At 43.3% G+C, this 12,692-nt stretch overlaps 1 protein-coding gene across 1 annotated transcript in view; it reads left to right on the forward strand.

Annotated features, from left to right (window-relative positions):
- Positions 1-3,557: 3,557 nt before the first annotated feature.
- LOC311248330 (uncharacterized protein) overlaps positions 3,558-12,692 on the forward strand; it is a gene marked incomplete at its 5' end in the record, with an annotated part of 11,931 nt that continues 2,796 nt past the window's right edge. Inside the window, 2 exons of the mRNA XM_084339231.1 lie at positions 3,558-3,597; positions 6,431-6,504. Coding sequence (XP_084195357.1) covers positions 3,558-3,597; positions 6,431-6,504 — 114 coding nt within the window. The remainder of the gene's footprint in view (positions 3,598-6,430; positions 6,505-12,692) is intronic.

Genomic DNA, 12,692 nt, shown 5'->3' on the forward strand with positions numbered 1-12,692 from the left:
ACACACGCACACACACACACACGCGCGCACACACACACACACCTCTCCTCACCTTGAACCCCATTCAGAACCCCTGGCGTGTGATGCTACTTTGGCCCCACTGGCTGGCTGAGTAATCTGATCTGAGGTCCTGTCCTGCCCTGCATATATCTGTGACCGCAGGACACCATGACACCCACAGAGACACAGGAGGACCACACCGGCCTTGACCCTCAGCCAATAGGAGAAGACACCGCCCCACTGTACCCCCAGCCAATAGGAGAGGAGACAATCCTCCAGCCAATAGGAGAAGAGACCACCCCACCATCCCCCCAGCCAATAGGACAAGAGACCATCCCACCGTCTCCCCAGCCAATAGGAGAAGAGACCACCCCTCAGCCAATAGGAGAAGAGACCACCCCCCACCTAACAGAAGAGACCACCCATCAGCCAATAGGAGAAGAGATCACCCCCCAGCTAATAGGAGAAGAGACCATCCCTCAGCCAATAGGAGAAGAGACCATCCCTCAGCCAATAGGAGAAGAGATCACCCTCACCAAGATCTCCATGTCTTCACCTTCATCCAGACCCGACAGTAAGTTCTTTGTATAAGTAGTTAGAGTTATAACTGTCCTACCTCACTATGAATGAAGTCACTAAGACATACTGGTGTCCTGTGAGAGGGAGACAGAGTAGGGGAGACACAGGAGAGAAGGTTCTTTATTGAGACAATAGGAAGGCTGAGAGGGAGACAGAGTAGGGGAGACACAGGGGAGAAGGTTCTTTATTGAGACAGTAGGAAGGCTGAGAGGGAGACAGAGTAGGGGAGATACTGGAGAGAAGGTTCTTTATTGAGACAGTAGGAAGGCTGAGAGGGAGACAGAGTAGGGGAGATACTGGAGAGAAGGTTCTTTATTGAGACAGTAGGAAGGCTGAGAGGGAGACAGAGTAGGGGAGACACAGGAGAGAAGGTTCTTTATTAGACTTAGACTAAGACACAGACTTTATTGTACTTATCAGACAACAGTACATACAACAGTACACAGTACAACAACATACTGTACAATGACAACAAGACAGCGGTATACACTATTCAAGGCCTTCTATTCGAGGTAGCTATGGCTGTGAGGATCAGGCTTTTCCCAAAGCGAGCCCTTCTGTACCTCAGTGTTCTGTACCTCAGTGTTCTGTACCTCAGTGTTCTGTACCTCAGTGTTCTGTACCCCAGTGTTCTGCACCTCAGTGTTCTGTACCTCAGTGTTCTGTTCCTCAGTGTTCTGTACCTCAGTGTTCTGTACCTCAGTGTTCTGTTCCTCAGTGTTCTGTACCTCAGTGTTCTGCACCTCAGTGTTCTGTACCTCAGTGTTCTCAGTGTTCTGTTCCTCAGTGTTCTGTACCTCAGTGTTCTGTACCTCAGTGTTCTGTTCCTCAGTGTTCTGTACCTCAGTGTTCTGCACCTCAGTGTTCTGTACCTCAGTGTTCTGTACCTCAGTGTTCTGTACCCCAGTGTTCTGTACCTCAGTGTTCTGTACCTCAGTGTTCTGTACCTCAGTGTTCTGTACCTCAGTGTTCTGCACCTCAGTGTTCTGTACCTCAGTGTTCTGTTCCTCAGTGTTCTGTACCTCAGTGTTCTGTACCTCAGTGTTCTGTACCTCAGTGTTCTGTACCTCAGTGTTCTGTTCCTCAGTGTTCTGTACCTCAGTGTTCTGTTCCTCAGTGTTCTGTACCTCAGTGTTCTGTACCTCAGTGTTCTGTACCTCAGTGTTCTGTACCTCAGTGTTCTGTTCCTCAGTGTTCTGTACCTCAGTGTTCTGTACCTCAGTGTTCTGCACCTCAGTGATCTGTACCTCAGTGTTCTGTACCTCAGTGTTCTCAGTGTTCTGTACCTCAGTGTTCTGTACCTCAGTGTTCTGTACCTCAGTGTTCTGTACCCCAGTGTTCTGTACCTCAGTGTTCTCAGTGTTCTGTACCTCAGTGTTCTGTACCTCAGTGTTCTGTACCCCAGTGTTCTGCACCTCAGTGTTCTGCACCTCAGTGTTCTGTACCTCAGTGTTCTGTACCTCAGTGTTCTGTTCCTCAGTGTTCTGTACCTCAGTGTTCTGTTCCTCAGTGTTCTGCACCTCAGTGTTCTGCACCTCAGTGTTCTGTACCTCAGTGTTCTGTACCTCAGTGTTCTGTACCTCAGTGTTCTGCACCTCAGTGTTCTGTACCTCAGTGTTCTGTACCTCAGTGTTCTGCACCTCAGTGTTCTGTACCCCAGTGTTCTGTACCTCAGTGTTCTGTACCTCAGTGTTCTGTACCTCAGTGTTCTCAGTGTTCTGTACCTCAGTGTTCTGTACCTCAGTGTTCTGTACCTCAGTGTTCTGCACCTCAGTCAGTGTTCTCAGTGTTCTGTACCTCAGTGTTCTGTACACCAGTGTTCTGCACCTCAGTGTTCTGTACACCAGTGTTCTGTACCTCAGTGTTCTGTTCCTCAGTGTTCTGTTCCTCAGTGTTCTGCACCCCAGTGTTCTGTACCTCAGTGTTCTGTACCTCAGTGTTCTGTACCTCAGTGTTCTGTACCTCAGTGTTCTGCACCTCAGTGTTCTGTACCTCAGTGTTCTGTACCTCAGTGTTCTGTACCTCAGTGTTCTGTACCTCAGTGTTCTGTACCTCAGTGATGAAAAGTTTCCACCCCCGTCTGTCTTGAGCCACCCTCCTCTCCAGCTGTTTCCACGTCAGTCCCCTCGTCTTGAGTCCCTGCTCAGTGTCTCTTCTCCGGGTGTTTCTGGGTCTTCCTCTGCCTCGCTTGCCTTGTGGGTTCCAGGTTAATGCCTGTTTGGTTATTGCGGTTGTGTGTCTTCGAGGTGTGTGCCCCAATCCAGCTCCATTTTCTCCCGGTCAGCTGGACCTCCACTGATTCTTGCTCGGTGCATGGTCCCACAGCTTGATGTTGTGGGTGATTGCGTTTGGCCAGAAGATCCTGAGGATACGTCTCAGACAATGGTTGATGAAGGTCTGCAGTTTATCGATGACGTTAGTGGTGGTTTTCCAGGTTTCAGAGCCATATAGCAGTTTGACGTTGGAGTTGAAGATTTTGAGCTTGGTGTTGAGTTTGATGTTTCGGGTTCTCCCTATCTTGTTTAACATGTTGAATGTTGCTCTTGCTTTTCCTATTCTTGCCCTTACGTCTCCCTCAGTCCCGCCATCCACAGCTATAACACTACCCTAAGTATGTGAATTTGTCAACCTCTTCCAGTGTCTGGCCCCCCCGATGGTTATGGGGTTTGTGCTTTTATTATTGACTCTGATTACTTGAGTTTTTGGTCTGGAGGGCAGTAGAGTCAGGTAGTGCTTGAGTGTGTGTGTGTGTGTGTGCGTGTGTGTGTGTGTGTGTGTGTGTGCGTGTGTGCGCGTGTGTGTGTGTGTGTGTGTGCGTGCATGCGTGCGTGCGTGCGTGCGTGCGTGCGTGCGTGCGTGCGTGCGTGCGTGTGTGTGTGTGTGTGTGACAACCTGTTCTATTGAGGTTGCAATGTGTGCAACCACCATATTATTTAGGTCGGCACATGTTGGGTGTTGTTGTTGGGACACCAATAACCATGGCAGCGGTGTTGGTTACTGCGTGTGAGTTTGGCCCCGGTTAGTGAGTACAGATGGTATGTAACAGAACAGAACCGCACAGCGGGACGGGGCTGAATGAGGCTCCTCCGGCACGATGACAATAGGAGGCGGACGGAGGGCAGAATAGTAATCTTTTTAAGCTCACGGCGTGACTGACAGCCTTCGGTGGATCCTTTTCTGTGTGGCGTTCGTTAGCGTCGCTGGTCGAGGCTTAAAAAGCCTATTGTCCGGCGGTGTCACTCTGGAGGTATTTGAAACTGTCAACCATTTCAACCTGCTTGGTTATTGATGAGAACGGGGGCGGCGCCGGAGGGGGGGGGTGGGAGGAGGGGACCAATTATTACTTCCTTTATCTCTCGCTGACACAGTGAGGTGGAGAGATGGTTATCCTCACACAGGAACCACCGCGGTGTGATAGTAGCAGAGTGGAATAGCAGAGTGATTGTCTGTAAGGAGGGCAATAAATGGCTTTGTCTGTCGTCGTGAGTATTCGAGGTATTTATTGAGACGATAGGAAGGCTGAGAGGAAGACGGAGTAGAGGGGGGGGGGGGGGGGGGGGGGCGGGAGACATGCAGGTTCTGGTGGGATTTGATCCCCGGGCCAGCAGGGTTACTTGGGGGTCTCAACCACCACCGTCTCTGAGCACATGGATTGTGTCTTTGACCCTTTCACTACCACACTACAGAAGGTTAACCCTTTCACTACCACACTACAGAAGGTTAACCTTTCACTACCACACTACAGAAGGTTAACCTTTCACTACCACACTACCTAGGTGGTGAAAGGGTTAACGTTCTGTAGTGTGGTAGTGAATGGGTCAACCTTCTGTAGTGTGGTAGTGAAAGGGTTAACCGTCTGTAGTGCGGTAGTGAAAGGGTTAACCTTTTGTAGTGTGGTAGTGAAAGGGTCAACCTTCTGTAGTGTGGTAGTGAAAGGGTTAACCGTCTGTAGTGTGGTAGTGAAAGGGTTAACCTTCTGTAGTGTGGTAGTGAAAGGGTCAACCTTCTGTAGTGTGGTAGTGAAAGGGTTAACCTTCTGTAGGGTGGTAGTGAAAGGGTTAACGTTCTGTAGTGTGGTAGTGAAAGGGTTAACGTTCTGTAGTGTGGTAATGAAAGGGTTAACGTTCTGTAGTGTGGTAATGAAAGGGTTAACCTTCTGTAGTGTGGTAGTGAAAGGGCTAACCTTCTGTAGTGTGGTAGTGAAAGGGTTAACCTGATGTAGTGTGTTAGTGAAAGGGTCAACCTTCTGTAGTGTGGTAGTGAAAGGGTTAACGTTCTGTAGTGTGGTAGTGAAAGGGCTAACCTTCTGTAGTGTGGTAGTGAAAGGGTTAACGTTCTGTAGTGTGGTAGTGAAAGGGCTAACCTTGTAGTGTGGTAGTGAAAGGGCTAACCTTGTAGTGTGGTAGTGAAAGGGCTAACCTTCTGTAGTGTGGTAGTGAATGGTTAACCGTCTGTAGTGTGGTAGTGAAAGGTTAACCTTCTGTAGTGTGGTAGTGAAAGGTTAACCGTCTGTAGTGTGGTAGTGAAAGAGTTAACCTTCTGTAGTGTGGTAGTGAATGGGTCAACCTTCTGTAGTGTGGTAGTGAAAGGGTTAACCGTCTGTAGTGCGGTAGTGAAAGGGTTAACCTTTTGTAGTGTGGTAGTGAAAGGGTCAACCTTCTGTAGTGTGGTAGTGAAAGGGTTAACCGTCTGTAGTGTGGTAGTGAAAGGGTTAACCTTCTGTAGTGTGGTAGTGAAAGGGTCAACCTTCTGTAGTGTGGTAGTGAAAGGGTTAACCTTCTGTAGGGTGGTAGTGAAAGGGTTAACGTTCTGTAGTGTGGTAGTGAAAGGGTTAACGTTCTGTAGTGTGGTAATGAAAGGGTTAACGTTCTGTAGTGTGGTAATGAAAGGGTTAACCTTCTGTAGTGTGGTAGTGAAAGGGCTAACCTTCTGTAGTGTGGTAGTGAAAGGGTTAACCTGATGTAGTGTGTTAGTGAAAGGGTCAACCTTCTGTAGTGTGGTAGTGAAAGGGTTAACGTTCTGTAGTGTGGTAGTGAAAGGGCTAACCTTCTGTAGTGTGGTAGTGAAAGGGTTAACGTTCTGTAGTGTGGTAGTGAAAGGGCTAACCTTGTAGTGTGGTAGTGAAAGGGCTAACCTTCTGTAGTGTGGTAGTGAAAGGTTAACCTTCTGTAGTGTGGTAGTGAAAGGTTAACCTTCTGTAGTGTGGTAGTGAAAGGTTAACCGTCTGTAGTGTGGTAGTGAAAGGGCTAACCTTATGTAGTGTGGTAGTGAAAGGGCTAACCTTGTAGTGTGGTAGTGAAAGGGCTAACCTTCTGTAGTGTGGTAGTGAAAGGTTAACCGTCTGTAGTGTGGTAGTGAAAGGGCTAACCTTATGTAGTGTGGTAGTGAAAGGGCTAACCTTGTAGTGTGGTAGTGAAAGGTTACCCGTCTGTAGTGTGGTAGTGAAAGGGTTAACGTTCTGTAGTGTGGTGGTGAAAGGCAGTGATGCGTTCCTCATGGGACGGGGTTGCACACAGTGCAGCCAAAGTTTTGTGAGCAGAAGCGTGTGCACACAGGAATGCGCTGCACTCGCCAACTCGCTATAAGTACCCACCTGGGCTACTTTGCATATCAATAGTGCCGGTCGTCAGATGTGTTAAATATGTTCTCAGATACATTCACACAGAACTTGCACGTGGCGTCATTAGCGTGCGTGCAATCAGAGTTGATATGAGGAACCTTCTGTAGTGTGGTGGTGAAAGGGTTAACCGTCTGTAGTGCAGTAGTGAAAGGGTTAACGGGTGTCTGTAATGTGTGTCTATGCACCTGTATGCTTGGAATACTAATGTAGTATGTTTATATGTCTTCACAGATGACCCCTCTGAGCTGTGCTGGTATTGTCTGAGGTCTCTTCCCTCGGAGCAGCTGCCTGAACCTACACAACAGGTTACACCATAGTTACTGTAGGGCCAATATGCCAATCTACGCCAGGATACGTCTTGAACATGCTCACAACACTTTGACTTGGGCTGTCTTGTTACTCACTGTTTGATGTTGTTGATTGTTGCATCTTGATGGATTCGAACAGGTTATAATAATATAATAATAATAATAATAATAATAATAATAATAATAATAATAATAATAATAATAATAATAATAATAATAATAATAATAATAATAATAATAATAATAATAATAATAATAATAATAATAATAATAATAATAATAATAATAATAATAATAATAATAATAATAATAATAATAATAATAATAATAATAATAATAATAATAATAATAATAATAATAATAATAATAATAACAACAATAACAATAACAATAATAATAATAATAATAATAATAATAATAATAATAATAATAATAATAATAATAATAATAATAATAATAATAATAATAACAATAATAATAATAATAATAATAATAATAATAATAATAATAATAATAATAATAATAATAATAATAATAATAATAATAATAATAATAATAATAATAATAATAATAATAATAATAATAATAATAATAATAATAATAATAATAATAATAATAATAATAATAATAATAATAATAATAATAATATAATAATAATAATAAATAATAATAATTGTTGATTCTATGGAAGGAGTTGTGTAAAAGTTTCAAATAATAAGGGGGGTGGGGGGCAAACAACGTGACAAAAACAGGCTCCAGACTTAAACTAAAAGGGTTGCAAAACAAACAGGCGCAGCATGAGGGTTCAAACACACACACAGCTGTCGCCTGATTAATAGAGGACCATGGTGCCATTTTTCAAGGCGACCAGTGGGGGGCGCCATTTAGTCCAAAATATTTATCAAATGAAATGGCTCCTACAATTACTATAATAAATAAACCATATAATTTCTAAAATTTCATCAACCAGGAGGGGTCTTGTTTGTTTAGACTATTTTGATAACCCTCTGAAGTCTATTGGGCCGCAGGGTACGCCTAGTTCAATTAAGCTAGCTCGAAGCTGCCAATAATCGTATCAAGATTTAAGATTACTTTATATGTCCCTAGGGAATTTTTTTTTTTATACAGAAGAAAAACGATACGTACAATTATAGTCCAGCAGTAACAGTATAGTGTACATAAAGTACAGACCAAATTCAAATAGCAAAATATTAAATTGGAGATTGCGAGGAATTAATTTAGGTGCCAATCATGTCATGCTTACTGGGAAAGAAAATTAAAAAAAAATTAAATGCATGTTAAAGTGCTGATCTCAAAGATTTCCATTTAAATAAATGTCTGTTAAAGGAACACTCCAACATTTTGGTAAATTAGCTTATCGTCTTCTCCAGAGAGAGACAAGAAGATAGATATACAGTTTCCTCTCTGTGCGTTCAGTAGAAAGCTATCTGGCTGCATGTTAGCCTAGCTTAGCACAATGAATGGAAGTGGACAATGTGTGGGCTACCCGTACATGTCCGCTTCCATTCATTGTTTGTTTTGAACTTTTGCCAATACAAAACGTCATCGTATTACTTGACTCTTGGCTATAACATAACGTACATTAAGCACCTTTTATCTTTACCTTTTTTATTGATGTTTTCTGATGAGACCGTGCAACGGAGATCTTCGCGACTGGCACTTTAAGCTATGTTTTGACAGGAATATTTGGGATGGCCATTTACAACGGGGTGTCCTGACTTTAGACTTTATATTTGACAAAATATACAAATTAGTACTACTGAGTGTAGTGCTAATCAATCAGATGTATGTACACAGAGTTGTAGTATATGTACAGTGATACAGGTGTAAAGACAGTAGTAGTCATACTGGCCAGCAGCGTAACTAGGAAGAGTAGGATATGTACAGATATAGATCTAGTATCTACAGATATGTAAAAGGACTATGTGCAGGTACAGACAGGTGTAGATAGATATATAACGTTATGTGGTGAGAATAAATATATATGTATCTGTACATGCTATCATACAGAGCCTAGGGTTATTTGCAGGTGTATGTAAGTATATAGAGAGGTTATATGCAGGTATATTGAGACAAATATGTATATATATATATATATATATATATATATATATATATATATATATATATATATATATATATATATATATATATATAAGAATATAAATGTAAATATAAATATGGGTATATACAGCACTGTACAGAGTATATGGGTAGACTATAGTATGAGGTGGGTAGTTCAGTCTGTAGTGTCCTGACCTGACCTTTCACCTCATGGCCCCAATAGAATGTCAGAAGGTTGACAACAACCACTGCTACTTGTTTGTGTCACGCGTGGACAACCATAATAGACCACCGCAACACTTCCGGTATTCTGAAATCATGGGGGGGAGAGAGAGCGGGGGGGAGAAAATGAATGAATGTATGGGCGGCTAGGTGGTGCAGTGGGCAAGGCGCTCACCACCAATGCAGGAGACGCTGGGTTCGAGCCCAGCTCTCCGCATTGCTATCAGCTTGGCTGGTCGTTCATACTAATACAATTGGCAGTATTAGGGGGTGGGAAGCCGGTGGGTGGGGATCGGACGTTGTGGACAGCGACTCCTACAGGTCGGTTGGTGCGCCTGCGCAGCAGAATCAGGAAGCGACATGGGCGGCGTGTCCCTGCTCCCACACAGACCCTCGCCGCTGAGAGATCACGCTGTGCAGGTGAAAAGATGCGACGGCTGCCTCCTCGAGTACCGGAGGGGACACGTGCAATGTAAGGCTTCGTCCACATTGCAGCCGGCTTGTGGGAGGCATGGCCAAACAGCGTTCGAGACAGGGGAGGGTAGAATTGGACGATACGAAATTGGGATGGGAGAAAAAATTAAAAAATGGGAGAAAAAGTAGATAAAAAAAAATAAAATGAATGAATGTTAATGAGAGCCTTGACGTAAGTGGTTGTAGGCTAGCTACGGCTGTGGGGGCGCTGGAGACACGATCCAATAGACTTTTATACACGCCTGAGTCTCCTGAACACGGAGAGACCAATCCCAAGTCGATCGGAACTTTCTGGGCCGAGCTAATATAGTCACTTTTTCAGCACCTACTCCCCTGAAGGCTGGGGAGCCGTGTTGGAATGTTCCATCAGGGGGGGGGGGCTTGTGGTGGTCTATGACCGGCTGCCCCCAATATGACCGGGGTCCTTTTTTTCAGTTGGGTCGCTGTTGGGACGCTGTACCTCATCACGCTGTACGTGGCACCACGGCGATAGCGTCAGTCTTATGTACAATGTGTACATATTACAAATAGGTACATACTACATATATTACATATTCAAACAATGTCAACTATATACATTTTCAGGGGCGGCTAGGTGGTGTAGTGGGCAAGGCGCTCGACTTGGCTGGTCGTTCATACTAACACAATTGGCAGTGTTAGGGGTGGGAAAGCTGATGGGTGGGTCCTGGGCGTTGTGGACAGCGACCCCTACAGTTCGGTCGGGGCGCCTGCACAGTTCGGTCGGGGCGCCTGCACAGTAGGGGGGGGGGGGTGCGCAACAACCAGGAAGTGTGAATACTTTCCCCAAGGTGGTTGTCCTTCCGCGTTCGGTTTACGCGGCCTGATTGGCCACTGACGCTTCTCTCAGCGCCCAATCGCGTTACTCCTAACGCTCGCTCCTAACTTTCAGAACTTCTCTCAGTTCCACAAGTCCATCACATCAGCTACCTACCTGCATCAATATACTACTAACTATCAACTAACTCGCTACCGCCGTGCATCAATATACTAACTATTGATGTGATGTCGATTGATATGAATAGCTAGTTACGTTAATATAGAGAGATGAAAACAATACGTTATTTATATTGATGTGATGTCGATTGATATGAATAGCGCGTTACGTTAATATAGAGAGATGAAAACAATACGTTATTTATATTGATGTGATGTCGATTGATATGAATAGCGCGTTACGTTAATATAGAGAGATGAAAACAATACGTTATTTATATTGATGTGATGTCGATTGATATGAATAGCTAGTTACGTTAATATAGAGAGATGAAAACAATACGTTATTTATATTGATGTGATGTCGATTGATATGAATAGCGTGTTACGTTAATATAGAGAGATGAAAACAATACGTTATTTATATTGATGTGATGTCGATTGATATGAATAGCGCGTTACGAGATGAAAACAATACGTTATTTATATTGATGTTATGCCGATCGATATGAATAGCGCGTTACGTTAATATAGAGAGATGGAAACAATACGAGGAAATGGGCTACGTTAATATAGAGAGATGAAAACAATACGAGGAAATGGGCTACGTTAATATATAGAGATGAAAACAATACGAGGAAATGGGCTACGTTAATATAGAGAGATGAAAACAATACGAGGAAATGGGCTACGTTAATATAGAGAGATGAAAACAATACGAGGAAATGGGCTACGTTAATATAGAGAGATGAAAACAATACGAGGAAATGGGCTACGTTAATATAGAGAGATGAAAACAATACGAGGAAATGGGCTACGTTAATATAGAGAGATGAAAACAATACGAGGAAATGGGCTACGTTAATATAGAGAGATGAAAACAATACGAGGAAATGGGCTACGTTAATATAGAGAGATGAAAACAATACGAGGACTTGGGCTGTGGAACTGAAAGCTAGGCGCAACGCGATTGGGCGCTGAGAGAAGCGTCAGTGGCCAATCAGGACCGAATGTGGAAGGACAACCACCTTGGGAAAGTATTCACGCAACCAGGAAGCGTTTTCCTTAATGCCAAGCATGCAGTGCAAAAATGCTTCCGCATTCGTCACCGCACGCTAGTGCGGTAAAGCGCCCTTCTTTTCAGACAAATGCTACCGTGCGTGCACCGGTAGCGGCGTGCTCGCTCAGGTGCGTGCGTGCGCCGGCGTGCTCGCGCGAGGTGCCCGCGCATGCGCATGAGATCCCGCCTTGGTTCGACACGAGCGGAGCTCAATATATATAAGTCACCGCCCCTTATTCAGTATCTAGCAATAGCTCAATTGGCAAGGCCACATGGCTGTGGATCCTATGGCTCGTTTGCTGGCGAGTTCGAATCCCATCGAAAATATTTTTTAACGTGATTTTTTTTTAACGTGTATTCTTTCGCCGGTTAAGGTTAGGCATGGTTAAGGTTAAGGTTAAGGTTAGGCATTGTTTCGGAGTTGGTTAAGGTTAGAACGGTTAAGTTTAGGCGCTGTTAAGGAGCTGGTTAAGGTTAGAGTTTGTCAAAGAGAATGGCAATATAATTTCTATGGTTAAGGTTAGGCATGGTTAAGGTTAAGGTTAAGGTTAGGCATTGTTTCGGAGTTGGTTAAGGTTAGAACGGTTAAGTTTAGGCGTTGTTAAGGAGCTGGTTAAGGTTAGAGTTTGTCAAAGAGAATGGCAATAGACAGCCTATTTCCGCGCGACCTGGGCGCTGGGCGGCGGAAAATGAAAGGCGCATTACTGCACGCCACTACGGTAAATTTTTGCACTGCTTGCTTGGCATAAAGCTACACGCAACCAGGAAGGAGGTTGGGAATTGGCATAACGACTAACAGTGGGATGGGAGAAAAATCGGAAAAAATGAGGGGGGGAAAAGATAATAAACAAATAAAAAAAACTATTTACGTTTTTCAGCTCCTGCAGAAATATCTCATGCCAGCCCAAGTTTTATGTACAATGTGTACATATTACAAATAGGTACATTATATTACTTATAATATAATATATGTATGAATGAATGAATGAATGAATGAATGAATGAATGAATGAATGAATGAATGAATGAATGAATGAAAACTTTATTTAACAGATTGCACCTATGTGTAATATGTACACATATATTATAGGTACATATAACATATATTATAGATACATATAATATATGCTATAATATATGCACCTATGTCTACTACTCATTGTATATAAAATGTCATTAGATTAGATTAGATTGGATTCAAATGTATTGTCATCATGCAGCACAAGTACAGTACAATGAAAACTCTGGTTTGGCATCCAACCAGAGTGCAAATGTAACAGTAAAGTGCAATAGTAAATTAATATACAATTTACAGGTGATTAAACTGGGGATAAAATATATAAACGAGTGTACTACTGAGAGTAGTACAGAGTTGTAATATTAATATGTA

This window comes from Notolepis coatsorum (assembly GCF_963971535.1).
Source record: "Notolepis coatsorum genome assembly, contig: SCAFFOLD_177, whole genome shotgun sequence".
Lineage (NCBI taxonomy): Eukaryota > Metazoa > Chordata > Actinopteri > Aulopiformes > Paralepididae > Notolepis > Notolepis coatsorum.